Source organism: Rosa chinensis, chromosome 1 (genome assembly GCF_002994745.2).
Source record: "Rosa chinensis cultivar Old Blush chromosome 1, RchiOBHm-V2, whole genome shotgun sequence".
Lineage (NCBI taxonomy): Eukaryota > Viridiplantae > Streptophyta > Magnoliopsida > Rosales > Rosaceae > Rosa > Rosa chinensis.
In genome coordinates this window covers 54,439,334-54,467,221 of record NC_037088.1, presented here as the reverse complement: position 1 = coordinate 54,467,221, position 27,888 = coordinate 54,439,334, and the positions used below count along the sequence as shown (strand labels likewise).

Below are 27,888 nucleotides of genomic sequence, written 5' to 3'. Positions count from 1 at the left end.
ATCCCTCCATGCAATAATCAAACTTGGGATATACATATCACAGACCCACCGGCCACCTCAAGGTTCTTATGTACGGCACCTCTCTCACAGTGATGTAGGCCTTATGATGGTGGGTTACATCTGAGAGAGATTGTTATATAAAACAGGCAACGCTTAAGAATTTCTATTGATGGTCAAATAATTACTTCATATATTGATAAGTTTTTTTTCTTCATTTAAAATACAAATCAGAGTACCAAACGCAAACTACACTAAATTAAACCGAGTTACTGGAATTGGTTAAATCAGCGTAATTGAAGAGACAAACAGAACTTTTTGATGGAAATTTGAATACTTGAGTCAAGTTAATCTATGTTTAGGGACAAATCATGATCCTTTATGTTCTAATCTATGTTCCTATGTACAAGCCACGTATTAACACTTCTAGATGGTAAAGGGGACAAAGTATCATCATCTTCCATGTTCATAACAATCTGGCGAATAAAACATATATATTCTCATGTGCAACTTCTACCTTCTCCTGTCGAAAGTACATTATTTCTGAAGTTATGGGATTTGTAGGGTACCACAGAGAAGAATCAGAAAGTAGGGAGGGAAGTGCTCTCCAACTTTCAACGACTTTTTGAAAAATTGTAAACCCATTAAATAAACCAACCCCTAGATTGCCACTTTGCAGTTTGCAGATGATGACTCGTTCTGTTTTGCCTTAGCTTCATGGCTCCTTCTCTTCTCTTTTCACCTTTCCCTTTCTTTTAAACAAAGCTACCGAACCTATCCATCCAAGCTTCTCACTCGTTTATTCGCTTTCACAATCTTCCTTTATTAATATTTTGGGTGTCTTTTGCTCCCGTCTGTTATATCTATTTTTGTAAAGCGACTCCTTTTTAGTTTTTCCTTTTTTGGTTTCCAATGGGGTTCTTAGTTGGTGAGCTAGACCCCGCTGCCCTGTATTGACTTGCCTTAGATCATGGAAAGCTCGTTGTTTTCTGGAATACTCTTAGACCTCTTTACATGATTTCAGGTCTCTTTTCAGAATTGATATCGTCCAGAGGTTTGGCAACCAGTCTTCCATTGGAGGTGAACATTTGTGAGAGGTGAGTTCTTTGAATTTGTCTACTTTTGAGTTCTGTTTTGGATAATGATGTGAGTTTTCTTGCTTTTCCTTCATTTGGTGTCTTAGAATTCAAAGAAATTGGGATGTCATGTTAATGAACTAAACTGTTGGTGAGAATTCAATTGATCAAAAATGGGACTCTGAGTTTTAGAAAATTTTGACAAATGATTTGACCGAGTGACCCTTGAATTGTAGGCTATCTTTCCCTTTATTTTCTGGTGCCTTACTGTTTAGGTGAAAGAAATGACTGACCAGATAAAAGGTTACTTGATCGTCAAGGTCAAAGGCGTTTTTGTTTCTGGCATGAAAATCTAGGTTGACCTAGTAACTGAAATTTGATATTTTGGAATGTTTGATTAGTAGTAGACAAGAAATAGTCGAATTCAAGTTTATTTGATAATCTTTGGCAGGTATAAGTTTTCAATGTGAAAGATCATTATTTTTTGTGTTTATGATGAATTATTTGGACCATTTAGATTGCTAATAGAATATGTGAAGAGGCAATTGGGGTACAAAGATTTGGATTTCATTTTCATACATAAGGGTAGTACTTTTAAATGTGAAATACTTCAAATATCTGTTTATCTGTTGCAGATTTGGTGAGCAAAGCAATCAGCTTTTCTGCAGACAATGAAGTGTTTTTATTTCTACAACAAAGAGAAGAATGATGAACCAAAGACTACCAAGTCTCCTTCTGGTCATTCCACTTCCTCTTTCTTTTCACTTGATCGCGATCCAAGAAGATCAGAGTTTAATTCTCAGGATGTCTCGGAATTTAGCACAACATCCTCTGTCAAATCATTTGCAGCAATGTCTCAAAGACAGAGCAACCTAAGAGAATTCACATGTGCGGAGCTGAAAGCAGCAACAAAGAATTTTAGCCTCTCCCTCATGCTTGGAGAGGGTGGGTTTGGTGGTGTGTATAGAGGTATCATCAGGAGTGCACAAGATCCACATAAGAAGATAGATGTCGCTGTTAAACAACTGAGTAAAAGGGGATTGCAGGCAAGTGTTCTTCTTCTATGTTTGAAAATGATGTTATTCAAACAAGTTTTCTGCATTGTGGTAAAAGTTATAGGTGGATTAATTATGTTAACAAGATGATTCATTATTTCAAAGCATTCCAATAGTTCACATAAAAGATGAGGAAGTTTTGATATCAACCTAAATATCTCAAACTTTGAAGATACTGACTTGTACAGTTGTCTTACTCATTATGGTTGTGATAGTGTGAAAGCTATTAGAATGAATTGAAACATTCGTTCAATTTGGAAAGTTGTCTTTAGGTGTTTGATATTTCTACTGGCTTTTCTGTAACAGGGCCACAAAGAGTGGGTGACTGAAGTTAATGTTTTAGGGATTGTTGAGCATCAAAATCTTGTCAAATTACTGGGCTACTGCGCTGAGGATGATGAAAGAGGGATCCAGAGGCTCCTGATATATGAATACATGCCCAACAGGAGTGTACAAGATCACTTAACAAGCCGGTTTCAGATTGCACTCCCTTGGGTCACAAGAGTCAAAATAGCACAGGATGCTGCTCGAGGATTAGCATACCTCCATGAAGAAATGGAATTTCAGGTACTTTAAATGGTTGATAAACTACAGAATCTCAGTTGTAGTATCATCTAGAAAATATAAATTAGTACGAAATGAGAAAGTGCTTATCTTCAATATGGTAAAGCTTTTAACAGCACCGATTTATAGCCTAAAACCATTGGCAGAGCAACTCCTAGTTACTTTAAGGAGCTCGCTTGTTATTTTCTAGAAGTAAACAGAATTTTCAAGTGGAAAAGGGCTGTAAATGCTTTACTAGAGTACAAGAAAGTACAAATTTTGGCGAAGAAGAATGATACAGTTTGTCATCTGTCTATAACTCTTCTTCATGACCCTTAAATAGTTGTGCCCTGGTCCATATGCATTAACTCTTCTTCAGGTCTTTACATTTGGTAGCTTTTCCGGATGATTTTCCCTTGGATATTAGTGTCCAATATACTTCCACTGATTTACTTTCTTACCAAAAAAATACCATTTCTGGCACAGATTATCTTCAGGGATTTCAAGTCTTCAAACATACTTTTGGATGAACATTGGAATGCAAAGTTATCTGACTTTGGATTAGCACGGCTGGGGCCTTCAGACGGAGTGAGCCACGTCTCTACTGCCGTATGTTCCCTTATACACCAGATTATACTTGCATACAACACCTTAGAATCTATTCTTATATTAATATTCATCAAACATGACATATTGGCATTATACAGGTTGTTGGAACAGTTGGATATGCAGCTCCTGAATACATTCAAACAGGACATCTCACGTCGAAAAGTGATGTGTGGAGTTACGGCATTTTCCTTTTTGAACTCATCACAGGAAGGCGGCCTGTGGACCGAAACCGCCCCAAGAATGAGCAAAAGCTCTTGGAATGGGTGAGAGCACATCTGTCTGCAGATTCAAAAAAGTTTCAGCTTATTATGGATCCAAGGCTCGAAGGGAAGTATTCCCTCAAGGCTGCACAAAAGCTAGCAGCTGTGGCCAACCGGTGCTTGGTTAGACAGCCGAGATCACGTCCTAAAATGAGTGAAGTACTGGAGATGATAAATAGAATTGTGGAGACGACAACAGATATGGGAAGCCCTCAAAAACTCCCTTCAGAGAGTTTAGAGCACTCCAAAGATGAATTTTTGACAGAATCCAAAAGGGAGATTTTGAGAAGGAAGTTTGTGGATCCACTTATTGGAGAGAATGGTTGCTTGAATTTGCAAATATGGAGACCCAAGATATTGAAGACATGTTGATGGAAGCACAACAGGATCATTGTTATAACTGTTTTGGTTGTCATGGGAGAAGCTGGCTCATATAGTAGTGAAATTGTAAATGGAAGTGTTCAAGTTGTATAATTGTTGGCCTCTTGAAGCAAAAACTCTTAGAGGCTCCCAGGGGAGATTTTAGATTAAGGGTATAAGATCATTGCATAGGCTGCTATAGCACATCACAAATGTAACCTTTCTTCCTACCTAATATATATAAGTATCTTTGTCTTACACTTTGTACCTTCTCAATTTTATCTACGTGATGCCGGTTGATTTTAGTCTTAACATGTTAATCCATGTTAACCTCAACTAGCATTTGGTGACATAAATGTCTTCAACAAAGTTTGTAGAAATTAAATCCCAAGTTCTCTGAGAAAAAAAAAAAAATTAGAGCTCTCTTTCTGAAATCAGTAAAGGAATACTAAATTGAGGGAGGTCAGAGAGGTATTGGCTTAGTCCCCCTCCATCCTTTTTTTTTTTTTATAAATAAATTTTGGGGGGATTCTCTCTTATCCTTCTATTGAGCTGCTAAAAAAAAAAAAAAAAAAATCCATTGAGGGAAGTACTACAAAGCAGAAGCTTGTTCCTAATTGATGGAGGATCAGGGTAATCTTAATTACGATTATATTTCCTGATTCATAAAGCCTTGATAGGGAGTCCACATGACAAAAAAGAAAAAGAAAAGGAAAGGAAAACAGAAGAGCTAGGATAAACCTATTAGGATTAATATAATTCCTGATTCATGAACCCCTGATAGGGAGTCTATAAAGAGTTGGGTGCTGCATTCTTCACACAACCAAACTTCAGAGAAAGAACAGGTACAGATCAAGTGCAGCTAGCTATGGATCCCTACACGCAACTCACCAGTACACACGGCCTCAGAGTCTTCCAACTCTCAGAGCTCGAGAAGGCCACCAAGAATTTCAGCTCGTCTCGCTACGTTGGAGGGGGAGATTTTGGAGCTGAGATCTTTAAGGGAGTGATCAAGAATGCCAACAAAACAAAACTTCATGTACTGGTCTATAGGATCACCCGAGGACCTACTCTTGAGGCAAAAGTACGTATACATTAATTGTTAACTCATTAGTTCTGGCCAACTCATCAAGTCCTTCTCCACTACTTTTGTTCACTCATTCGAATTAATTCCGATAATGTAATTGACAGAGCGACGAAGAGTGGGCGGGGGAGCTCACAAAACAAGTATCAGCTATTGACGATCATCCAAACTTCGTTAAAGTGGTGGGATATTGTGCCACTCGATACAAGAAGAAGAAGGGACATGTAGAGCCTGTACGATTTATAGTGGAAGAAGATGCATGCAATGGAAATTTACATGACTATCTACATGAGGGGCGGCATCAACCTCTTTCATGGGCAAAGAGGCTCAACATACTCCGAGATGTTGCTCGTGGTTTGGCTTATTTTCATGATTCATTAGATAACAAGGTACTTAAGTACATATCATCCTTTAACTAATTAACTAACTAAATTATTTTACTTCTAGTGGATTGATGCTTAATTACTCTGGCTTTCTTCATGGATCTTGCAGATACTGTCTTTTAAGTCCTCTAACATACTCTTGGATGAGAACGTAAATGCCAAATTGTCAGAGTACGCGACAGCAACACTAGGTCCTTTCGATGAAAACTTGATGGTATGTCTGGTTCGATCATTAAACGTTTGATAATTAACCATTCTGAGCTTATTCCTCTCAACGATGAAGAAAATTTGAATCACATACGTCTGAAAGTATAATCCTTCTAGTACTAATAGGACATTATTATATTGTTTGATACAGGACGTTACATGTGTTTCTGTGAGTTATGAAGCTCCTGAACTCCTTCTAAGAGGCGACTTGACGTCCAAGAGCAACGTGTGGAGCTATGGCGTCTTTATCTTGGAGGTCATAACTGGTAACCAGCCATCTGATGGAAACCTGACGAAAAAGTTGAAGAAATTATGGAGCTCCGACAGAAACAAGTTGGAGAAGATGATAGACCCCAAGCTTAAAGGAAGGTATTCTGCAGAATCGGCAATGGCACTAGCAGCACTTGCAGCTGATCATTGCTTGCAGGAAGAGCCAAACAAGCGACCAAAAATGAGTGAGGTCCTTGCAATGGTGTCTACAATGGCAGAGACAGCAGAAATTTGATCGTTTAAAATGATGGAGAGCCGCTAGCTTGTTTTTGTGATATATAGCACATAGGAAAAGTTGAAAGCATAAATTCTTGACTGGGAATGAAGAGTAGTTCTGAAGTAGGATCGAAATTGTCTTATCTACTAGCAGCTAATCGAAGCCCTGTAACCTAATTTCTACTTTTAGTCTCAGAGTGGAGCCAGGATTTTAATCTGGGGGAGGGGACAATACTCATACACCATAGAAGTGCTATACTGCTATTCACTTTTTCCTTTTCTTTTTTGACAATGAGAATTTTATTGAAATGGTAAAAAAACTAGTAGGGCGCACAACATAAAACATCCAAAAATCATTTTAGTTTATTAAGAGCATCTTTAATAGATTCTTTATTTTGGCTCCTTGACCATTACTAACAGTGATAGCTATCTTCATAGCTAACAGTAGTTAAACATGAAATATAGCTAGTTAGTTTTTGAGTTATGCTCTAACAAGGTAAGCTAAATCTCAATTTAAATTATTTTCAACATTCAAAAATTTAAGTTTTAGTTATAAATTATCTCTCCTCTCTAGCTAAATATAGCTAGAGAATTTAGTAAAAGTTAAATTTAATTTTTGGGTATTTTGCTGGAGTAGAATTTTATCCTAAAATCAACTAAATTTTAAATTTATTTTAAAATAAGTAGTTTATTGGAGATGTCTTTAGCTATTTTGAAGAACATGTTAGGTTTTTAATATTTTTTTTTTCTTTCATTTTAGTAGCTGCATCATATTTTGGAAGTCAAATTTCACTTTTGCTAAAATGTCCAGCCAAATTTAATAAAAAGTTAAACATTTTCAACTTCAATTTTTTCTAATTTACCTTATAAATAGCTAACACTGTTGAAGAAAAAGTTTGAAAATATAGCTAATAAATTAAGTTTTAGACAAGTTATGACTTTCACTGTTTGGAGATGCTCTACATCAATAACTAGTGGCACTAGCACATCATTCTTGAGAATCATCACCAAAAGCACCAGAGGACAACCAAATTCATTCTCTTTCTACCTTGACAACCAAGCCAATCAGCTGCATCATTAGCTAGCACACCCAATGAGGATTTAAATTTAAAACCTGATAATTTATCCAACATAACTTTCTCTATCTAGCCAAAAAAAAAAAAACTTGGTAAAAGCCTTCAAGTGTAGTATAAGCGGGTTCGAATTCCAATAAATTTTTTTTTTTGAAACGATCCCAATCTATCATTGGTGGCCGGAGTGGGGGGGGAAGCGTTTTAACATAACTCCCGACACAAATTAATCTTGGAGCGTAGATATTCTTTAAAAATTTCGGGTGATCTCGAAAAAAAAAAAAAAAAAAAAAAAATAGTATGAGATCTTCTTGATTAAAGCCCCAAGACTACAATTTATTCAGGTTGATTATGTGCGCAATTAATTAAGAAACAGGACAAACTAGCCCCACTAATTTCAAGGGTCAAAGATTGAGGCTACATTCGTCGTCCCCACCTTATAGGCTTCCCAATTAGGCGTGACACACTGACACTCCATCAGACTTTATCTCCCATCAAAAAGCTAATCTCCTTAATACCCTTTATCAATCTTAACACCCGACACGTGTCATCTCAACCAGGTTACCGGCAAAAACCCGGGTTCGCCACTGCTCGCCCGTGTCCCAAATGATAAAGCGGCGGTTTCGCTTTCACACCACCGGGGGCCATGTATATAAAACCAGACACAACTTTTGGATTTTCAACAAAAACCAACTAACGTCGTCGGTTTCTTTATTTCGAGTTCCCCAAGTTTCTGTCTCTTCCTCGGTCCTATATTATTCTTTTCTTGTCCCAAAGTTTCCCGGCGACCAAGGCAAGGTGGCGCGTGCATTACACTGCCCGTTCATCCCAAAGGTTATTTCATCCTGAAAGATCCTGACTTTGATTTGAAAGGTGCGTTTTACATCATCGCTAATGTTCAGAATCTTATTTCTTGTTCTGGGTATGTTTTAGATTTCATAAAGTTTCAATCTTTTTGTGGCAGTTTGATTTCTGTGATTTAGGTTCCGTATGTGTTTTGATGGGTGAAGTTTGGGAAGTTCAGACTTTGATAGTGGGGTTGTGATTGAGATTTGAGATGGGATTTGAATGTGGTTATGAGTTTACTTTAGATTTAATCATTTGCAATATAGCTTATGAGGACTATGGTTTGTACTGTTTGCTAGGTTTGCTTGATCAGGTGGAATGTTATACAAGAACATGGCAAATTGGAACCTTGATCAGGATGTTGTTCGTTGGGGTTTGCATCATCTCTTGGATTGTACCCTTTCGAATGATTTTTCTCGAAGTACTGTTACTGAATATCAATGGGACTCTAGTCAAGTAGAGTGTGTAAACGAAGGTTATGTTGAGCCTTGTAGTGTGGAGAACGATGAGGTTTTAGCTCGTGCGTTGCAAGAAGAGCTATCTAGACTTGCAAAGGAAGAGGCCGCGGGAGTTTCTAGTTACGGAGATGCGCCTTTGCAAGCGTCGATTCTTGCACAGGATTGGCTCGGTCCTTCAAGCAGACACAATGGTTCTGGTATGGGAAAAGATTGACATTCTCGTTTAGTTCAGTTGTTTGTGTTGTGTATTTGTTGGACTTATTGTGATTAGATGCTGCACATCTGCAGGGCTTGAAAATGTTCAGGATGCAGTGTTAGATTTTGGCAGGATGATGGACAACGATGATTATAGAAATCAGGAAAATGAGGGGGATGGTCCTAGGAGAAATGGAAATGGGGAAGCATATGAAAACAGTGATGGAGAGCACTCGGTGGATGGGGAAGACTTTTTGCATCCGTGGGATATAACAGATGAGTATGCTCTTGATGGTGAAGTAGGGAGAAGATTGAATCAGATGGTTCCTGTTCCTGTAAGTTTATTTGTTCCATTTTATAAAAGAAGGATTATTTGTACTGTGCATTATCTGCAGGCATTTTTCTCTTCCAGTGGTTTTGCTTATTGGTCCTGCCTTATGTTTTTGTATCAGATCCCTTTCTTCTCCCAAGAAAAAAAAGCAAAAGAAAAAATAATAATGGAATTGATAAAACAATTGCATGCACCAAGTTGTGAGCTACATCAAGCATGGGAGTAGTGTAATTACTTATGTAAAGGATCTAGCACCTAAACAAACTAGACAATATGTATGAAAAATCAAAGCTGCAAGCTTATAACTTGAGCACAGCTCAGCCCAGCCTGTGACATGTGGCAGTGAGGCAAAATCTCAGCCTCACTCAACACAGACTAGAAGTCTATTTTTTAAATTGGTTCAAAGAGTCTCTTCTATTAGTTGGGATGAGTGGGCATGTATCAGATGTGTATTCTTCAATTTTCCGTTTTCTCTGCAACTTTATTGCTTCTTAGTTTCCAGTTGCTCACAATGTTAAAATTTTAATTGTCTTCCCTTTTCTTTTTTGCAACAAACTTGGATTCACATAATCATGATTCTTTTGGCAGCATATTCCTAAAACGAATGAGAAAATACCCACAGTTGATGAAGAGATATCAGATCATCAGAGGCTTATTGAAAGGTGTGTTGTGTTATTTCTACTATCTCATCCTTACTGTGTATGAGTGATGAATTGTCTACAGGGATATATTGTCAAATCCTTTGTGTATTCAATTTTATTTATGTTTTTCAGTAAACTTGCCAGTTTGTTAAACTACCAAAAATAGCTAAATTGAGATAGGTTTCTCAGTGGTGATGGATGGACTGCGGACTCTAACGTTGCACATTTCGTTAGATTTTTTTTATAAAAAAAATGAATTTATTATTATCTTAATACTTTCAAAGTTCAAATATTTTATGTTTTTCATAACTTAGTAATCATTTGTTTTAAAGGGTGATTATATTATTCTGCACGGCATGCAGTCAAAGGTCTAGAACAATCGAAAGTTTAAAACACAGAACCTTAGCACCATATCTGGATCAGAAGGGGTGGAGTTGGGAGCATATATACACATATAACGGGGAGAGAGTAATGAATTGAGGAATGTTCTGGACAGAAGTGCTTATTTTCTTTCTTCTGCTGCTTTTGACATCACATCAAGCACATTACTTCCTCTGTCTGTGTGCCTGTGTCTGCATCCTTGGGGATATTCCAACATCATTTCCATTTACATTCTGTAATAGTTGCTGTCTTTAAAAAATTTCTCGAGATGGATATTCAGTGCCTCCTTTTTGCCTGCTGTCTGTTTCTATAGAATTCGTCTGTGGTGCTTCACTTCTGATCTATGGTCTTTTTCTTTTCAACTTTTCTTTCACTAGACTGAAGTTGTATGAGTTGGTGGAGTGTAAGATCTCGGGAGATGGGAACTGTCAGGTTGGTGTTAGTTTGAATTTTTAGTTTTCTGATTTGTAATAGTGTGGAATCCCTCTACTTAATTTGAGAGTTTCTCACTATTGGTGTTTTTCCAGTTTCGCGCTTTATCAGATCAACTATATCGTTCTTCTGAATACCATGGCCTTGTAAGAGATCAAATTATTCAACAGGTTGGTTGGCATTTCAGTGAGTGGATATTCAGTGATTCAAAGTAAATAGTTTTGCAGTGTTTATTGTTAATTTACTTTTTATCATCATCTGATTTCTGAATGACTCTTGATTTCCTCAGCTCAAGAATCACCCCGAAATATATGATGGTTATGTTCCGATGGGTTATGTTGATTACATAAAGAAAATGAGCAAGTATGTGCCAATCTTTGTATTCATTGCTTTCTATCCTAAACCTTATGATTAGTTTTTTGCTTACCTATTTTCTGTTTGACGTGGATAAATTAGGAGTGGTGAATGGGGCGACCATGTCACGTTGCAGGCTGCTGCAGATTCGGTATAAGACACTCTTTTTTGCTAGTTTGTTCTCTTAGTTGTTTTAAAAACGCACCTTTTCATTTAGGCTGCTGTGATCAAACTCAATGTTTGTACATATGTAATTTTGCTATTGGAAGTTGGGCCTTCTAATAACTTAGAAGCAACTTTCAGCTCTTAAGTTTGCTACTTATTCTCTCCTCTATGGTGAGATGCAAGCAATTACAATTGCTGGTACTTTTGTAAAAGTGCTAAAAGTAGGCACCATAAGTGTATATTACAAGTTAGCGTGTTATTACTTTCTTAATTCTATTATTGATACTGATATGTCCTCTACGTTTTAATTTCTGCAGTATGGTGTCAAGATATTTGTTATCACTTCTTTCAAGGATACATGCTATATTGAGATCCTTCCACATGTTTCAAAATCTAGTAGAGGTAACAATTTTTAGAAGTAATACTCCCAACATTACTTTGCTGTCGCCTTCCATTGTCACTGGATATGTGTACTTATACTTTACTTTGTGCAGTTATCTGCTTGAGCTTTTGGGCTGAGGTGCACTACAATTCTATCTATCCTGAAGGAGGTAAAGGAATAACTGGCCTTGTGTAAGATTTCAGCAAGATTCTTTCGGGTGTCAACTTATATCTTTTACTCTTGTTTTGGATTTTGTCTTCAGAACTTCCTCCGCCCAGCTTACAGAAAAAGAAGCATTGGTGGAACTTCTAAGCACAAAAAGAAGAAATGGTAGAACTTTGGAAGTGAGTATCCCGCGATTGACACAAACTATTCTGTTGAGGAGGTTTCAATTTGTGTTGGCATTTTCATACCTTCGGCTCCCAGGATCAGAGGCTGAAAACTGTTGCATGTTCAACCTTCAGAATTGGCTTTGGCATGGTTCCCTTGCTTCCTCACTGCTTTAGTTCCACAGTAAATAGTATACATTCTTTGATTTCTTTTACTTACCTCACCTCTGATTTAGGTCATTTGTCATTCATTTTTGTACATAAACAGTTCTCTTATATTAATATTATCTTTTCTATTCCCTAGTTCTTGCTGTTCATTCACTCGTGCCTTGAAATTATTTGTGAAATGCATAAAACGTGGTTCTATACCCTATTTGATTTTGACCAAATAAAAATCACCAGATAGCTCCTCTAAGCTGGTCAACGTTGATTTTTCCATTACCACACGTGGACGGCTATCTAGGAGCGGATTTTATCTATTTATTTTTCGTAGGAGAATTCATCCTTCTAAACTAAAACACATAAGACAACCACTATCAAATTGATCATATTAAAAGGCAGCAGTAGCAGACAATGGTACTCTAAGTGCTCTCTGAAGCAGGTCGTTGTGACAAGGGTGTTGTTTTGTTAATGGCTTTTAAGACCACTTTCACAGCACTAAAGCCAATGACCCTCTAAATATAAAGCAGTTCAAAAGAGAAATACCATCGTCTGCTACTACTGCCTTTCGTTAATGGCTTTTTCCAATCCCTGAAGAAACTTTCACAACCACTCACAACGACCTACTTCAGAGAGCAATTGAGGACTTGAAGAAACAACACCTTAATGTGATTATCGATCGTTATACAGATTATTACAGTGCATTCATGTTCTTCCCCAAGGCACTTAGTCTAGGGTGTGAACCTGGGAAAAGCCTGGAATACACGCTTGTACTAACTGTGCGAGACGAATCAACTGGGATGGTAGTCATATGATGCAGCATGCATACAAGTTGATATCAGATTCGATAGTTCCTGACATTGCAGCCAAGCTTAAATGCAGTCATTGCAGTGCATAAGTTACTAAGTTATACTTTTTAATTTGTATTTGAAATGAAAAAGGGTGTAAATTTATGGAACTAAGCAGAGAGATCAATTCTGTTAAGAGATGTCATTTCATTTTTCCTTAATAAGAAGGGGAGTTTCAGTACATAAACAAAATTGCATGAATGTATTGCATCGTGTCACTCGTTTTGTGAACTTGGCCATCATTTCTGTACATAAATTTGCCACTATAGTTATTTGCTATGATTTTGTGTACTATGAGTCTATGATTTTATAAATTTTCCATTACAACTTTTTGATGGTTTTCTGTCCCTTTTTTTTTTTTTTTTGGAGAATGATGGTTTTCTGTCTTCTGATCGCTCTCTTCACTTTAAAAGACCAGACCGATAGATATCGTTCAAGCCACTATATACATATATATATATACACACACACACAGATCCTATCTAGAGAGGAGCTCCGCTTTGAAAATTAACATGTGAAGTTCGAGTTTTGGGTCACTTTTCGGTCGCATATCCACATCTCGACCGTTCAGTTTTTAGGTACTTGTGTATAGATCGTCTCTGCAAATTTTCAGCCAAAATGATGATCATTAAGGCATTGATAATTGACTTAAAGCTAGTACGGTTGAGGTTGACAGATTCATTCTGCCAATTGGTTTAAGCGAGTTAGATACCTTAACGATCATCAATTTGGCTGAAAATTTGCAGAGATGATCTATACACTAGCACCTAAAAACTGAACGGTCGAAATGTAAATATGCGACCGAAAAGTGACCCAAAACTCGAACTTCACACGTTAATTTTCAAAGCGGAGCTCCTCTCTGGATAGGATCTGTGTATATATATATATATATATCAAGGGCGGACGTCCACACTGTCGCTAAAGTGCGGAAGTCGACGCAGTAGGCGGCTTCCAGGCGTCGACGGTGGCGTGGGGCTTGCAGGGCACCGTTTGAGGTCGGAGGAGGTCGGGCTTGCCGATTTCTGGGCAACCACCTCACCTGTAACTGCAGGTTCTGTGCAGCACCGCAAAACCAGTCACCGGCGACTCCACCCGACAGCAGACTACCCCTGGCCTCCCTCCGGCAAGCCGCGCCGCGCCGTCACCGCTCGATCAAGGTCGGAGTAGCAACGTCCACACTTTTTCTGGGTTGCGGGCGTCCGCTCTCGAACGGCTATATATATATATATATATATTATCCATAGTGGAGGTCCGCTTTGAAATTAAAGTGTGAACTTCGAGTTTTCGGTCGCACATCCACATCTCGACCATTCAGTTTTTAGGTATTAGTGTATAGATCATCTCTGCAAATTTTCAGCCAAATTGATGATCGTTAAGGCATTGATTATTGCCTTAAAGCTAGTACGGTTCAGGTTGACAGATTCAGTCTGTCGATTGGTTTAAGCAAGTTAGATACCTTAACGATCATCAATTTGACTGAAAATTTGCAAAGATAATCTATACACTAGTATCTAAAAACTGAACGGTCGAGATGTGGATATGCGACAAAAAAGCGACCCAAAACTCGAAGAAGCGTGTTTATTTCAGAGCGGAACTCCGCTCTGGATAGGATCTGATATATATATATATATATATATATATATATATATATATATATATATGTATATGTATGTATGTATGTCCATCAACTGTATTGTGAAGTAAACAAAATGGTTACTTGATTAAACTCTCTTTACATCTATGTTCAAACATAAAACTCTCTCTACATTAGGTGATAGACTGCTTACCTTAAGAAAGTAATGTGTAGGTAGGTAAGAACTTGAGTAGGCTTCCAAACTATATAAGAAGGTAAGCTACCCGGCCAGTACCACTTCTCCACACTACCCCAGCTAGATTTCATCAAACCTTGAGAACTTTGGGGCCTCGCTCTCTATAAATACCCTTCATTCTTCTTTCAACTCAAACAAGAAACACAGATTGGCAGATACAGTTCCTTACTTTTCAACCAATATGGCAGGCCTCAAGCATTGTTCCCTATTATCTATCATGGTAGCAGCATTGTGTTTGTCAAGCATTGACATGAGCTTCGGCGCCAGGCACCTGTTGCAGACATCAATTCCATTGATTCCAGTTCCCAAGGGTGCAGTGCCTCCACTGCCTATGCCAACTCCTCTGCCACCACTGCCAAAACCCACAACACAAATCCCACCTCTGCCAAGCACCCAAATCCCATCTCTACCTAATCCAACATTGCCAAACCTTCCCACTGCTCCCAAGTTCACTCTACCTCCACTTCCGGCCACTACATTCCCCACCTTCCCCACTACAATCCCTTCACTTCCCAACATTCCAACCACAATTCCATCAATTCCTTTTTTCTCACCTCCTCCATCGAATTAAACACTCATCCTTGGAAATCACCGAACCTGCAGTGGTTCTGCATGCGAGTAGACACTGTAACAGGATATATTGATCGAGTCTATACTTTATACACGTTTGTTTATCTTGTGGAATTCTTTCTTTTCTTGCATCCATCATAGATGCATTATGTTTTAGTCTTCGGATCAGTTTCGCTTGTGTAATACTATTGTCATTCTGTTGTATTCTACCCTGTTAATAAATATACGATTCTATATCTGTTTCGATAAGCTCCTCTCAAATTCAATCATTCAAGCAATGATGAGTGCTAACAAACTAAGAATCAGCTACAAACTTTAGGAAAACTAAAAGACTCGCAAAGTTTCAAAATAAAAGTTCATTGTCAAACTACATCATTTCCAGTACACTCAAGTTAGCCTCAAATCCATGCACAAATACATTCATAATAGACAAGTTCATGAACAGAATGAACCAATTGCTAAGCTATGAGCCAACTCCATTAGTCCTCATCAACCTCAAGAACCCCAACAATCTCATATTGGCTCAAGTCTACTGTCTACGCAGAAATAAAAACTACTATGCTATAACCCAATTAGTCCCCATCAACCTGAACAACCCCAGCAATCTCAATCCATTTCCGTCTCCTGAATTGTCTCGAACCTTCCATCATAAACTCCAATGTGAGAACCAAGCTCTACTACTTCCATATCACCCTCAGTAAAACCCGCAGGGTCCCTAACATCCAAAACCTTAAGCTCCCTGCACCCCTTGATCAACACAATAGGGTCAATCCGGCCAATCTCGGCCTTCTTAAAGCAAACAATTTAAAGTGTCTACTGTTACAGGATTGAGCTAGTCCATGCACTACACGTTGTCTTGGGAAATTCTTTATTTTCAAGCATCGATTCTAGATGCATCCTGTTGTAGTCTTTTGATCACTTTCACTTGTGTAATATTATTGTTATTTCTGTTGCCTTCTCCTTTTGTGTTATATACAGATTTGCTTTTTACTGAGCTCCTCTGAAATCTCATTCCTAGTTAGTGGTTATCAAATCATCCATAAACACTGAGCATCTTCAGATTAACCAAACCATTCATTCAAGCAATGAATAGTACTAACAAATTTGTTTCGGAATACAAAAGAACCTGCAAAGTTTCAAAGCAACACAGTTCATTTTTAGGTTTCAAAAAACATCATTACTATTACACTGACATTTGGATGAACTCATCAACTCTATGCGCGGCAATGAGATCACTGCTATGCTATGACCAAATATTTCTCATCAACCTCAAGAATCAAATTGCTCTTCACCCATTCTGAAGATGGTTCATATAATGCATAGCAGTGAGCACAGACAATGCAAATGATGGCGGAGACGATTACATTGCTTTGGATGCAACTACGATTAGAACAGCTCTGACCTAACTGGTGAGACAAAGTTGGGAAGTTCCTCCTTTTGATCTTGGTTATGGATTAGTTAGTGTTTGTCAAGCTAAATGATTCGGCAAGTACAAGCTCATCTAAGTACATGCAACTGTTCTTCTAAAAAAAAAAAAAAAAGGTACATGCAACTGTTTATAAGCTTCCTGATTGAATCAAAATTTCCTCATACTTCAAAAAGACTAGAAAAATATATCTAGACGAGAAAATTGAAGTATATTTACACTATATTTCGTTCTTAAAGTTGAAGACCCTACTATACATGAACACTCCCCTATTATTTACCCCCTCTTTCAAATTCGAACTGCAGTTTACCATTTACACTTTAAAATTGTTATATAGACATGCACTCCCAAAGCCCAAAAACAGTCTTCAATACTAACTTGACCTTCCTTCTCCAGACAGCCTAGAACGATCCTCCATGTGATGTCTTCATGGTCAGATTAAAATCAGCTTTGCTAAAACTATACAATAGAAGGAGAATACGCAAAATTGACATATGGCAGGGGACTCTGGATTTCATGCTTATTTACAACAATAATTTCTCTTTGTATTATTGAGATCGACACGGCAAACTTGCTATGGTCACTGTCCACGTTAGCTGTACAAAAGGTGCATACTTATTGATGGTGGCTAGATGAAAAATGCCTGCCTTGCTCCAAAATTGGATACCTCAGGAAGAAGAAACTGAGGATGACAATCCTATGCGCCTTTCTGCAGATGATGTGGATCAAAAAATTGTTAGCGTGGTTGTTAAACTTTGCAAATCTGTAACACAGAAAATGAAAAATGAAAATAAGGGTTCCTCACCTCCAGTTGTGATGAGTTTCTCAACACGGGAAACAATATGTTTACCATAGGTGTACTTCTTCAAGGCAGTCAAATGAACCTTAATGCGAGAAACAATCAACTCAAGACTCTGATCATCACAGGTCTCCAGAACCTTCTGCACGACGTAGTTTCCAAATGGATCTTTCATCATGGCCTGCATATATTATAGTATGGTTAGATGTACCTATATGACATGCAAGGATTAGACTCCAAGACTCTGGTTAGGCATGTTGACGCAATTCAAGAACTCTTATCTCATTGTTTTTTTCGACCAAAAATTTTCAGTAATCCTGTTATATGCAAAGTTGGGCTAGAAATCTGATTAGGCTTGATGACATAAACAAAAACTGTTAGTTAATCATTCTTTCATAAGGAAATTTTACTAACCGAGTAAAACAGGTTGATACAATTATGCCTAATATCTAACTGGTTGATTTCCAAATCATTGTCCATTTCTAATAAAATGACTTATCTTCTGCAGAAAAAGAAAACAAAAATAAAAATTTACATTTAACACAATTAATCATAGCACAGACCTGCAACGGCTCATTTTCATCAGTGGAACCAAGCATCTCTTTCACCAACAACTGGCGTTCCTCAGGACTCCCAAAAGTCAAGCACTTTTCCACAACATTAGAAGCAAACTTCTGCTGACTCATCTTTACAATTTGCCCAGCAAGCTTGTGAATAATTGCAGACCGTTCATGTGGTTTACCATGTTCAAGGACATGCTACAAAGAGAGGTTTATATCAGGTACACACAGATGATAGTGTTACACAAAGTATAGGTTTTCAAAACAAGTCAGAGACATATCATAGATAGTATTGGCTTTCACACATGTAAATAATCAAAGAAAAAATAAAATCAAGTAGGGCAGCATCCAGCTTATGTGTCAATGGTCATAAAACTCTCAACCAAATAACAAAAGCGACATGTCATATACACTTTCATCTGGAACTTAGATGACTTAACAAGATACAAACAAAGAGTTAGAAACAAATCCAAATGTATCTAAAAAAAAGAAAACCTTGTAGCTCAACCACATGCATACCAAGATCCAATAGTTTTGAATACCTGAATAACATAATTCCCATACTGATCCTGTGCCAGAATGCATACAGATTGCATGACTTCATCCATGATAATTTCTTGCGTCTTTGAGTCATCACAATGTTCCAGAACCCTCTATAGGCATCCAAATAGATTACACTAGTAAATAGTGAAATAAAATTATACTCCCTATTAAATGAACAAGAATGCAAACAAGTGAACAACTAACCTGTATGACACGGCAGCCATAAGGATGGGTGGACAGTGTGACAACTTGCCCATAGAAGGATGAAATGATGAACTGAATTTGATCTTGAGGGATACACTCTATACTCTTCTGAATGACATGATTCCCATTTTGATCCCGGACACATTTCATGACTGAACCATCGAGTTCTGACACCATTTGAGCCTGATGATCCTTGTCAACCACTTCCAAGGCCTATTGGCAAACCGCATTAGTCTCCCAATATGATGCCTCTCATATCATACTGAAACATTTCTTAAACAAAATGATGATTGGGTCTTTGTTTTTCTCAAAGAACCAAAGTGCCTTTTCCATCAGTGGGGAGCACAACAAGACATGGTCATTAGTCATAATGACAGTCATATAAGGAACAAGCATATTGTTCATACACATAACATGTAGAAGGTTTTTATATAAACCAACTCCACTTTTCCATAAACTTGCATTCATCTTTTTATTTTGCAAGCAAGATACACATAACATGATACCATTTGCACATGACAATGAAGCAATGAGATGAATAACATACGTTACGACAATACATTATCAAAGCTATGCAAAATCTGAGACAGATCAAAGGTGTAAAGCCAACGCCTAGCTAGAAAGGCATTATGTAGATATAAATTGGAATAAAACCAAGAATTGAGGATCAAGAGATCACCTTCTGAATCACTCTACAACCATACATTTGCAGACTGAGAGGCAAAACATGGCCAGTAAGTTGGTTCGTCAATTCGTTTCTTTGGCTTTCTGTACCATGCTCAAAGAACTGCAATTCACACAGAAAGATATTAATAATTATAGAATGCAAGGAAGGCATCTTGAACTTTTGAAATACAAGGTTTATACTTTCTGTATGACATAATTTCCAAAAACATCAGTCATCAAGGTGCGAGCATGAGGAATAATCTCAGGGAATATTTTCATTTTTTCTTCTACAGTGGCAGTTTCGAGTTTCTGCTGGATAAAGCGACTTCCATACTGATCGGTACTGCATTTAGAACACAATATAGGAAGTAAGAATCCCAGCCAAAGCACACTAAGAATAATACACAATGAAAGACTATACATACCTGAATTCAACTACGTGATCAACAATATCTGCAAGTTCAAAAGACTTATTCTTGTTGTTCTTGAACTCATCTAATAATGATGATGCATGTCTTCCTTCTAAGTCATTTCCAGCATCTGAGTGCCAGGTGCTGACTGAACCTCCCACTGAACTTCTCATCACCGAATTAAAGCGGGAAATCTTCTCATTCTGAAACATTGAACTTCCGGATCCAACAGAAGGAAGAACAGAGTTTGCCACTGAGATTCCTGGATATGTCATCCCAAGGCCATAAGATGGATTCCCAAAATAACCATGATCAAACCCCCCAGATTGACTTAAAAGGGACAACTCGTACTGTTGGTTCCTTTGAGCAAGTATTGCCTCGAGGTATGCTTTCTGAAGCCCCTCTAAGTCTCCATGCAAATTGCCAAAGTTATTTTTACCCAGAGAATAACCACTTGGACTAGCCAGAGCATGTGCTGCATAATCAGTTCTTTGCATTAACTGAATATATGATGGGTCCACAAACGAAGAATGAAGGCCAGGCCCTACTTTGTTCCCTAATCTGTTGATACTTTGTCCGTCACCACTACCAGTAAAACCTGCTGCACCCAAAAATAAATTAAAAAGAGATTGATGGGGTAACCAACTATTCAACTAAGGTTCTAGGATGCTATTTTATATGGAATGCAGAAAAATTTTCAGAAACAACAACAATTACCTGCATTGAGATGATTGTTCAACTTCTGATTTACAGGATATGCCCCGGCAGCATGACCATCAAAGTCGATTCCTGGGGTATTTGCATCCAGGTAATGAGCACTCAACCCTTCCAAAGTTCCAAGTCCTGAAGAACTCCCGTTTGAGTAAAGACTGGGAGAAGAAGTTCTTCTAGGAAAATGAACATGCCCATTTGATGCATTACGGTTTGTTAGAATCCCATTTTTATTTGCCAAATGAGCATAATTTGTAGAAAGGGAAAAGTTTTCAGCATTTGACTTCTCTATCAGTTGCTGCTGCAGCCTCTGATTCTGACTGTTTGGTGTGTTGAACAGAAAATCACACTGATTATGAAGGTCCATACGAAGCTGAGACTGAAGACGACTATCTTCATCTGCAGATCTAACTTTTGAGAGGCTTAAGCCAGATAAATTTGTTGTCATATTGGGCAACTCAGTCATGGCAGGCAAACTATCATTTTGGATATCTGCACCAGCAACATTAGGAAACGCTCTTCCCACAGGAGGAAGACCAGAACTTCCAAATAATTGTGGTTCAGGGGTTCTGCTTCTTGACAAAGAAGGACCTCCAGCAGATGCAAATGAATGAGAAACTGGGGTACCATGGCTCTGCATTCCTATCAAGCCACGTGGAGCTGCTCCGGTGTGCAACCCCTCTATGGAATCCACTCCATTACACAACCCTACTGGATGTGGATCAGCCATGCCGGTTGAATTCATGACATCACCAAAAGCATTACGGCTTGATGGCCTTGACAGAGGGCCTGACAAGGAAGCTGGATGATCATTTCCTTCCTGCAGCACATGCCATTTATCAATGTAATAGGACACCAAAATAAAAAGCAAAATAAAACGGCCAAGCACTTCATCACAATAGTTGTGCATCCCAAACTTTCCTACACGATTACCTGTAGAATGTCAGCAAAACTCTTCCTCCTTGCACCAAGTCCATTTGTAGGGAATCCAGTCAAACTATTCGAATTTCTGTCAAGCCACTCGGATGACGTCTGTCTATGCATACTACTCCCATTGGCATTTCTAAATTTGATCAAGTCATTATCTGCCTTCTGTGCAGAAAGCCCGAGCTGCATTGAAAACAACGACTTATCACCATCGCCAACTAAATTGTTCTTCCTCCAATCTCCAGCACCTTCAAAAGAAGACCCACTCTGAAACCTCTGCGCAACACGCCAATCCTCTCTTGACAACAACGGGGGAGGCAATCTTGGGTTGATATTGTCATGTGAATAATAGTACGAAAGGTAAGCAGGATGTGAGCGAATCTCATCTTCAGACAAACCCCCATTGTTAGTACTAACCCTACTTCTCATGTCCCTATCCCTAAAATCAGAATTCCTAAACAGACTACCCACAGCACTCAGCGATCCTTCCACAGTTGGCGGTGCACTGCCACTCCTATACATATTCATTTCCCTATCCCGATTAATGGCGTGCTGATTGCGCTGCTCCCTTAGAATCAGCTCAAGCTCACTCTGCAAAGCATCTTCTAAATTCCCATTTGAACCTCGCACATTATTATCTAGCGTTGATAGCATATCTATCTTTCCCCCACTAGCCATCTCCAAAACTCTAATCCATCAAAAAAAGGGGGAAAAATTAACAGAACATAAAAATTTCAACTGAAAAAGGCCGAAACTGATAACCAATTCAAATTCTTAACTACTCTCAGTTTCAAGAAAATGACAATCCGCAATAACAAACATAAAAATTTCCAATTTTGGCTACAGAATGACCCAAAAAATCATGAAATTATTTCACACCGTGGTAATAGCTTCTGTATAGAATCTAATTTTCAATACAATTTAAAAGAATTGGAGCCATAAATTACGTACCTTTAGAGTGGGGAGAAATCCTCACATCGATCAATAACAACAAAATGAAAAATCAGATCCTCCTCTGCTAGCTGCATCATCAAATATATATAGAAACACACCAAAAATCAGGGAAGCCGTACAGCACACAATGATTGCAAAAAAAAAAAAAAAAAATTGAAACTCTATCGTAATATTCACGAATAGGAAAGAAATGGGTACTGAGGGAAAGGATCAAACTCCATTGTCGTCGGAGAAAAACTTACGTCGTGGAACGAGCTTCAATTCGTGTGTGTATGTAGAATCAAAAGAATACGTATTTATGTATGTATGTGTGAAAAGAAAAGCTTTTGAAAGCTTTTCTGCAATCGAAAATATAGGGAGGGAAAGGGTTAATTTTACAGAGGGAAAAGAGGGGAGCTAAAGCCTTAAGGGAGGAAGAAGAAGAAGGTTGGGGGGATGATTATAGATCGCGTGGGGCTGATGCTATTCTTCGAAACGGCCGCTTTTAAATGTTTTCGGTGGGGACGAGGTAGGAAAGGGAGGGAATGTGAGCCGCCTGATCGGGAATCGACGATGATGGGAGGGGGGAGGGAAGGGGTACGTTGCATGGGAGTTGTAGCAAAGTTATTATTATTTGTGTTCTAAAAGGAATGCTAATATGATGAGATCATATATGTTCGATTTTGTGATTTTGTAGCGTGGACTTGTAAATAAATAAAGATACGAAGGTGATCATATCGGGAAGATTAAATCGCGAAGGCTTGTAACGGAATAAGATACGTGATTGTGCACAGCGCCCTTTAGCCGTGAGGGTTAGTTAGATCAGGGCATCCATGCACTATGGATTGATAGCAATGAGTGAATTATAACAGAAAACATTCGATTACAGATGGTTCAGGATTTATCCCCTAGGATCTAATAAGTTAATATGTTATTAACTTATTAGAGTTCCAACTTATTATCATAAATAGATGGGAGAACTGAACTCAGTAACAAATAAATATACGAACACAATGTTTTGATTAAGTCTAATATGGATTTTGATCCAAAAACTTCCTCAATACATACACTAGAAATGAGATCGTTCACATATATAGTTTCAATCAATTTGACTAGCTAGTATATATATCCCAACGACATCATCTGAAGATATTTGAGCTCCATAGCCAAACTCCAGGTTTGTAAGATATTTTTGCTTATCTAGCGACCTACATGATTTTTGTAGGTATTTATTGGGATGAAAAGTTTGGCATTATCTATATATGGGTCCCTAAACTCACATAATGATGAACCAAATAAACAGTTCAACTAATTATGGCGAGTTTTTCTGCCGTGCTCAACCGTCCAAGCTTGTAAGCCATTTTGATGTCGGCACGATAATCTGAAGGAAAAATCTATAGGCAGCTTTGGCTTCAAGGAAAGGTGGATCTACCAATCCATCAGGTTCTTCTGATTATGTTTCACAGGGTCTAGATTTCCAAGATGGTAGACTAGCTCCGCCCGTTCCTTAAAGTAGTAAACTACTTTTTACGCCGGTGGAAAAATTATAACGGCATGGAGTTAACCGACCTCTAGCTTTACGGAGATAGTCTACCACTAACAAAGAATTCATGCTTGATACAATTGTTTCCCGTGTTTATGTTCAAAGTTCAGAGTTCGTGTTACCAGACAACTACACCAAGATAAGACTCAGCTTTAGAACAACATCAGATACTAAGCTTAGATCCTACGTCCACGATGTTGCCTCAGTTATAACTTTTAAGTAGTGTGTGTTGTCGAAGAAGTTGCTGATTGCTTAGAAATAGAAGAAGTTGTTAAAAATATCAGCCTTGTCATGATTTAGCTGCAGTTGTTACCGATTTTAATGCCTTCATTTAATCGATCTCTAACTACTCCCAATAAAACACAGACTTTGCATTGCATCTGCAGACACGTACGGGATGCACTCATCTACTATAGAAACAGCTCAAATTCTTACTCCATTGGCAGGCATCCATCACAAACGAAATTGGATTGATATTGGGCTTATATCTAAATTGACATCACTGAGGAATTCATATTCAAGCATTTTTTAGAGTATAAGGTTAGTATTTAGGATTTATATAGAACGGAGATAGAATCGGAGAGAAGCTTGAAATGACATGGTTTTAAACATAAACTCCACATCAACAGAAAATGAGAAGACGATGTTAATCGAATAAAATGAGTCTTCATTCTAATCAGATAATACCAAGGCAGAAAATGTATAAATGCCTTAGAAATGGAGGAATAAGGTAGTGATCGTCTCGGGCCATTCAATCCAAGGAAGAAAAAAAATGAAGACAAAACCATGTATATCATTCATTTACTGCCATACCAATGTAACATGAAAAGCCACCCCAACTCTGCTACTACATTTTTAACAATGGATGAGTTCAGACCTCAAATTTTAAGGGTAGGATCGATGCAATAGTGGGAGCTTTCCGCACATGGTTGACCAGAAAAGAAGGCTTTCTACTCTCAACTCTATACTTTATCTCTCAAAACTCTTAAAAAGGTAAACTGCGTTTGCTAGTCTATCAGCCATTTAAATTTAACACGAATATTAACACTATACTCGCAAAGAAAGGCTGCCACACGTATAATAAGGGAAAAATCATGGTTACGCAGCTAATAGGGATTTCATATCTAGCTAAGCCAAGGAGACTGCTTATAGCAAACTGCAGAAAGCAGGAACTTGACAAAACCGTATGTGAGAGCTTCCCTAAACTGGTAAATTTCTGGAAAAATTTACAAATTTGATTTTCATGTGTGTAGAAGGAAAAGAAACGTGTATTTGAGATTGCCCATGATACTGGAGGAAATGAAATGTGTATTTGAGATTGCCTATGATACTAAACCTTATGTGCTATCGTCTGTTTCAATCATTGCACGAACTTCATTAATCACTAAATATGCTTTGCCATGACCACCAATTACCTCAGCTGATTTCTTGCCATCTTTCCAGAGCTGCAACATAATTATTCTCATTAATAAGGAGAAGGAAATTGGAAATGGGAGTAGAAACAGTACGAGTTCCTCAAAGATAACTTATCCGTGTGCAATTTACCTGTATAGTAGGCATTTTCTGCATAGATATGAAAGCCCACCATGTAAAGATGCACAGAAAGGACATAACCGTTAGTCAACATTCTGCTCATTCATATGGTAGAAGCAAGGCAAAGTAATAGGATGGACAAAGTTTAAATAACTCCCATGGTTGTATTATTATCACAGAAATACAGAATTCGGAACCCCATCATGCATTGATGCTCGAAAAAAGATGGCTTTAAAATGGAAAGTAAAAGATACATGTGACTTAATCTTGTAAAGTTGACATAGCATTCAAAACTAATATAGCTTTTCACATGAGTTTATAGACATAACATCACATCAATACATCAATCAATTCAAAGACAAGACACACTAACGAGCAGACCTTTTAAATACTCAAACCTCACAAAGTAACTTAGTTGCTATTAGCATCCTCAAAAGCATAAGTAATATCTGGCTTAGGTTCCTATCCACGATACAAACTCAATTTAGAATAGCATATGTTCTAAGCCTGTTATTGTTTCTCCAAATAGTTGTATAAGAGAATGATTACATGAGGAAACACATTTGTTATCTGGAATCATTTATATCTCATATATAGTAAAACATGAAGAATAAATACATATAAAACCTATTCCAAGTGTGATGAAAACTTACAGTGACTTCAGCGCGAGCAACAAGCTTGTGTGGAACTGAATTGACATCAACACTGTAGAACAGCAATCTACAGAAATTCAATTTAGATTTAAATTTAGATTTGGTTGCAAGACAGCAAGTACAATACCATACTCTTATCACAGTACATGCATTCATTAATACATGTATAGATAAATAACATGCACGTGCACAAAAATATGGAAGGTACAGAAGAGGAACGCGGATTCAACAAAAAAAAGTATAGAAGGGAATGCTTATTGCATTTGTGTTTTTTTTCTGGTATTAACTAGATATATCTAGTTGTACCAAATACAATGAAAAGTCCGAATCACTTTTATAGACTGTATATGGAAACCAGACCAGGAGATCATCACAAAGACAGTACCAAAAATGATGGCTCTGGTCTTTCTGGAAACAACAAGGCTGGATATCATCAGGGCAAGCATCTTACTAGAGTTTCAAGCTTCATCTTAAGCTCCCCAACAAAGGATCATCAATGTTTTGACAAACTAAAAGAATTTAGTTAATGAAAACCTACTTTTAATGCATACAAAGATAGAACTCACAAAGTAGAACAGCTTCAATACAGCGAAATATCAATAATCTGACATTGTTTTTAACATTATTAAAAGTTCAGTAACTCCACAGTGTCAAGCTACCTTGGATAGTACTCGGCTGCCAACTTCTCCAACTTTGGTTTCAAATATATGCACTTCCTGCACCAGCTTGCCATCCTACACATACATAAACCCCATTTCATTAACACATTGCTATATCCCACATCACCAACAAATCAAACTAACCAGAATACTGATTGTAAATGAGAGCATTAAACATTACATTCCACACAGAATAACCAAAAACCCCAAAAGCCTGCAACTTTGAACGTAATCAAACCCATTAAGACCCAGAAACGCACCAAACGACGACGAACGATTGCTGGAGCTGTTGGGCCTCGGCGACGACCCGATCGAACTGGGCCTCGCTGCAAATGGGCGCGTGCTCCACGGAGACCGGCGAATCATCGAGCTCTCGCAACGACCCTTCTGGGCTCAAAGCCCTTATCATCGGCCCCCGGATTTCATCGAATTTACGGGACAGCACCAGCGAATTTGGCGCCCTGAATCCCAAGATTGAAACTTTGTTGAGCGAAGAACTGAAGGTTGGGGAGTCACGTGCGGTCCTGGTTCTCAGGTACCTGAGAGTAGGATACGTCGGAACTACGGACATGTCGACCGGAGAAACAGAGAGAGGTTTTTTTTTTTTTTTTTTGGGACTCTCCGTTATTTGCTGCAAAAAGAAAGGTCGAGGGTTTAGGATGGTGACGGAGAGTTAGGTGGGACCCGCGTGACCTAACTAACCTAACGGACTGGGGACTCGCGTTGACCGTCGGATCAAAGGAACAGGCCGGCGCAGTCAAAATGGGCTAAGCGCGCGCATCTGCCACGTCGGACAGCAGTTCGTTACTTCGTTATCGCGCCTTTTTTTTTTCTTTTTTCTTTTTTTTCCGTCGTTGAAGTAACGGCGTCTCTTCTTTGTATTTCGTTTTTGCACAAAAATGAGTTTATCCGCACCTATCGTTGGAAAACGAAATTTTTTTTTAGCACATCATGATATTTAGGGAATGAGATTTGCTTGCTCTGATGTTAGTCGTACGGGTGGAGATTTCCGATCATGCTCCTCTTTATCGTCCACCTACCGCATAGCGACTCTTAGTACATTAATTTAAATATTTATCGCTTGGAAAATGGTCACGATTGCACGGGCAAGCGGCAACTAGGGTAACACTGTCGATGGAGTATTAACCAATCCGACTTCAAATCTTGTCCTCCCTCAGTCCCTCTTCCCTTTCTAGGCGTAGGGCTCTTGCCAAACCCTAAAATCGTTACAGTTATCTTCACTGAAGTATACGAGGGATCACGGATGAATT

General features: G+C 38.2%; 5 protein-coding genes across 6 annotated transcripts; 3 read left to right on the top strand and 2 right to left on the bottom strand.

The window, feature by feature from the left end:
* Positions 1-572: 572 nt before the first annotated feature.
* On the top strand, positions 573-4,158 carry LOC112182834 (serine/threonine-protein kinase PCRK1). The gene is made up of 5 exons (XM_024321384.2): positions 573-1,094; positions 1,709-2,119; positions 2,435-2,695; positions 3,158-3,280; positions 3,379-4,158. The coding sequence occupies exons 2-5, from the start codon at positions 1,745-1,747 to the stop codon at positions 3,910-3,912; spliced, it is 1,293 nt and encodes a 430-aa protein (XP_024177152.1). The 5' UTR covers positions 573-1,094; positions 1,709-1,744; the 3' UTR covers positions 3,913-4,158.
* A 610-nt stretch (positions 4,159-4,768) lies between these two features.
* Positions 4,769-6,079, top strand: LOC112169850 (serine/threonine-protein kinase PCRK1). The gene is made up of 4 exons (XM_024306911.2): positions 4,769-4,984; positions 5,092-5,373; positions 5,477-5,581; positions 5,726-6,079. Exons 1-4 carry the CDS (start codon positions 4,769-4,771, stop codon positions 6,077-6,079), a joined length of 957 nt encoding a protein of 318 aa, XP_024162679.1.
* Positions 6,080-7,742: 1,663 nt separating this feature from the next.
* LOC112182359 (OVARIAN TUMOR DOMAIN-containing deubiquitinating enzyme 12) lies at positions 7,743-11,947 on the top strand. The gene is made up of 11 exons (XM_024320843.2): positions 7,743-8,003; positions 8,276-8,631; positions 8,723-8,964; positions 9,549-9,622; positions 10,360-10,414; positions 10,510-10,584; positions 10,704-10,777; positions 10,871-10,919; positions 11,251-11,335; positions 11,428-11,484; positions 11,578-11,947. Exons 2-11 carry the CDS (start codon positions 8,295-8,297, stop codon positions 11,625-11,627), a joined length of 1,098 nt encoding a protein of 365 aa, XP_024176611.1. The 5' UTR covers positions 7,743-8,003; positions 8,276-8,294; the 3' UTR covers positions 11,628-11,947.
* A 4,690-nt stretch (positions 11,948-16,637) lies between these two features.
* Positions 16,638-22,715, bottom strand: LOC112182358 (pumilio homolog 4). Its single transcript, XM_024320842.2, has 12 exons — positions 22,493-22,715; positions 22,248-22,318; positions 21,303-21,984; positions 20,376-21,189; positions 19,674-20,256; positions 19,450-19,591; positions 19,262-19,369; positions 18,583-18,795; positions 18,378-18,488; positions 17,839-18,033; positions 17,282-17,456; positions 16,638-17,185 (listed from the first exon to the last, which is right to left on the bottom strand). Exons 3-12 carry the CDS (start codon positions 21,972-21,974, stop codon positions 17,145-17,147), a joined length of 3,054 nt encoding a protein of 1,017 aa, XP_024176610.1. The 5' UTR covers positions 21,975-21,984; positions 22,248-22,318; positions 22,493-22,715; the 3' UTR covers positions 16,638-17,144.
* A 1,832-nt stretch (positions 22,716-24,547) lies between these two features.
* LOC112195739 (thioredoxin-like 3-2, chloroplastic) lies at positions 24,548-27,775 on the bottom strand. Of its 2 annotated transcripts, none has more exons than XM_024335940.2 (5): positions 26,878-27,775; positions 26,618-26,692; positions 25,959-26,010; positions 25,318-25,335; positions 24,548-25,217 (listed from the first exon to the last, which is right to left on the bottom strand). In XM_024335940.2, the coding sequence occupies exons 1-5, from the start codon at positions 27,186-27,188 to the stop codon at positions 25,110-25,112; spliced, it is 564 nt and encodes a 187-aa protein (XP_024191708.1). In that variant the 5' UTR covers positions 27,189-27,775; the 3' UTR covers positions 24,548-25,109. The 2 variants fall into 2 exon arrangements, with proteins under 2 accessions (XP_024191708.1, XP_024191699.1); XM_024335931.2 differs by having other exon boundaries at positions 25,959-26,025; positions 26,878-27,517.
* Between the last annotated feature and the right edge of the window lie 113 nt (positions 27,776-27,888).

What these genes read in the sequence shown, in the direction of transcription:
- LOC112169850 (XM_024306911.2), top strand. Translation starts at nt 4,769, where the DNA reads ATGGATCCCTACACGCAACTCACCAGTACACACGGCCTCAGAGTCTTC. An exon ending in GACCTACTCTTGAGGCAAAA is followed by an intron (nt 4,985 to 5,091) that starts GTACGTATACAT and finishes TGTAATTGACAG; the next exon opens with AGCGACGAAGAGTGGGCGGG. An exon ending in CTTTCGATGAAAACTTGATG is followed by an intron (nt 5,582 to 5,725) that starts GTATGTCTGGTT and finishes TGTTTGATACAG; the next exon opens with GACGTTACATGTGTTTCTGT.
- LOC112182359 (XM_024320843.2), top strand. Translation starts at nt 8,295, where the DNA reads ATGTTATACAAGAACATGGCAAATTGGAACCTTGATCAGGATGTTGTT. An exon ending in CGGGAGATGGGAACTGTCAG is followed by an intron (nt 10,415 to 10,509) that starts GTTGGTGTTAGT and finishes GTGTTTTTCCAG; the next exon opens with TTTCGCGCTTTATCAGATCA. An exon ending in TACATAAAGAAAATGAGCAA is followed by an intron (nt 10,778 to 10,870) that starts GTATGTGCCAAT and finishes TGGATAAATTAG; the next exon opens with GAGTGGTGAATGGGGCGACC.
- LOC112182834 (XM_024321384.2), top strand. Translation starts at nt 1,745, where the DNA reads ATGAAGTGTTTTTATTTCTACAACAAAGAGAAGAATGATGAACCAAAG. An exon ending in TGAGTAAAAGGGGATTGCAG is followed by an intron (nt 2,120 to 2,434) that starts GCAAGTGTTCTT and finishes TTTCTGTAACAG; the next exon opens with GGCCACAAAGAGTGGGTGAC. An exon ending in TGAGCCACGTCTCTACTGCC is followed by an intron (nt 3,281 to 3,378) that starts GTATGTTCCCTT and finishes GGCATTATACAG; the next exon opens with GTTGTTGGAACAGTTGGATA.
- LOC112182358 (XM_024320842.2), bottom strand. Translation starts at nt 21,974, where the DNA reads ATGGCTAGTGGGGGAAAGATAGATATGCTATCAACGCTAGATAATAAT. An exon ending in GTTGTAGAGTGATTCAGAAG is followed by an intron (nt 18,796 to 19,261) that starts GTGATCTCTTGA and finishes GTTTGCCAATAG; the next exon opens with GCCTTGGAAGTGGTTGACAA. An exon ending in ATGAAAATGAGCCGTTGCAG is followed by an intron (nt 17,457 to 17,838) that starts GTCTGTGCTATG and finishes TAATATATGCAG; the next exon opens with GCCATGATGAAAGATCCATT.
- LOC112195739 (XM_024335931.2), bottom strand. Translation starts at nt 27,188, where the DNA reads ATGTCCGTAGTTCCGACGTATCCTACTCTCAGGTACCTGAGAACCAGG. An exon ending in CAATCGTTCGTCGTCGTTTG is followed by an intron (nt 26,693 to 26,877) that starts GTGCGTTTCTGG and finishes ATGTATGTGTAG; the next exon opens with GATGGCAAGCTGGTGCAGGA. An exon ending in GCAGCCGAGTACTATCCAAG is followed by an intron (nt 26,026 to 26,617) that starts GTAGCTTGACAC and finishes GAATTTCTGTAG; the next exon opens with ATTGCTGTTCTACAGTGTTG.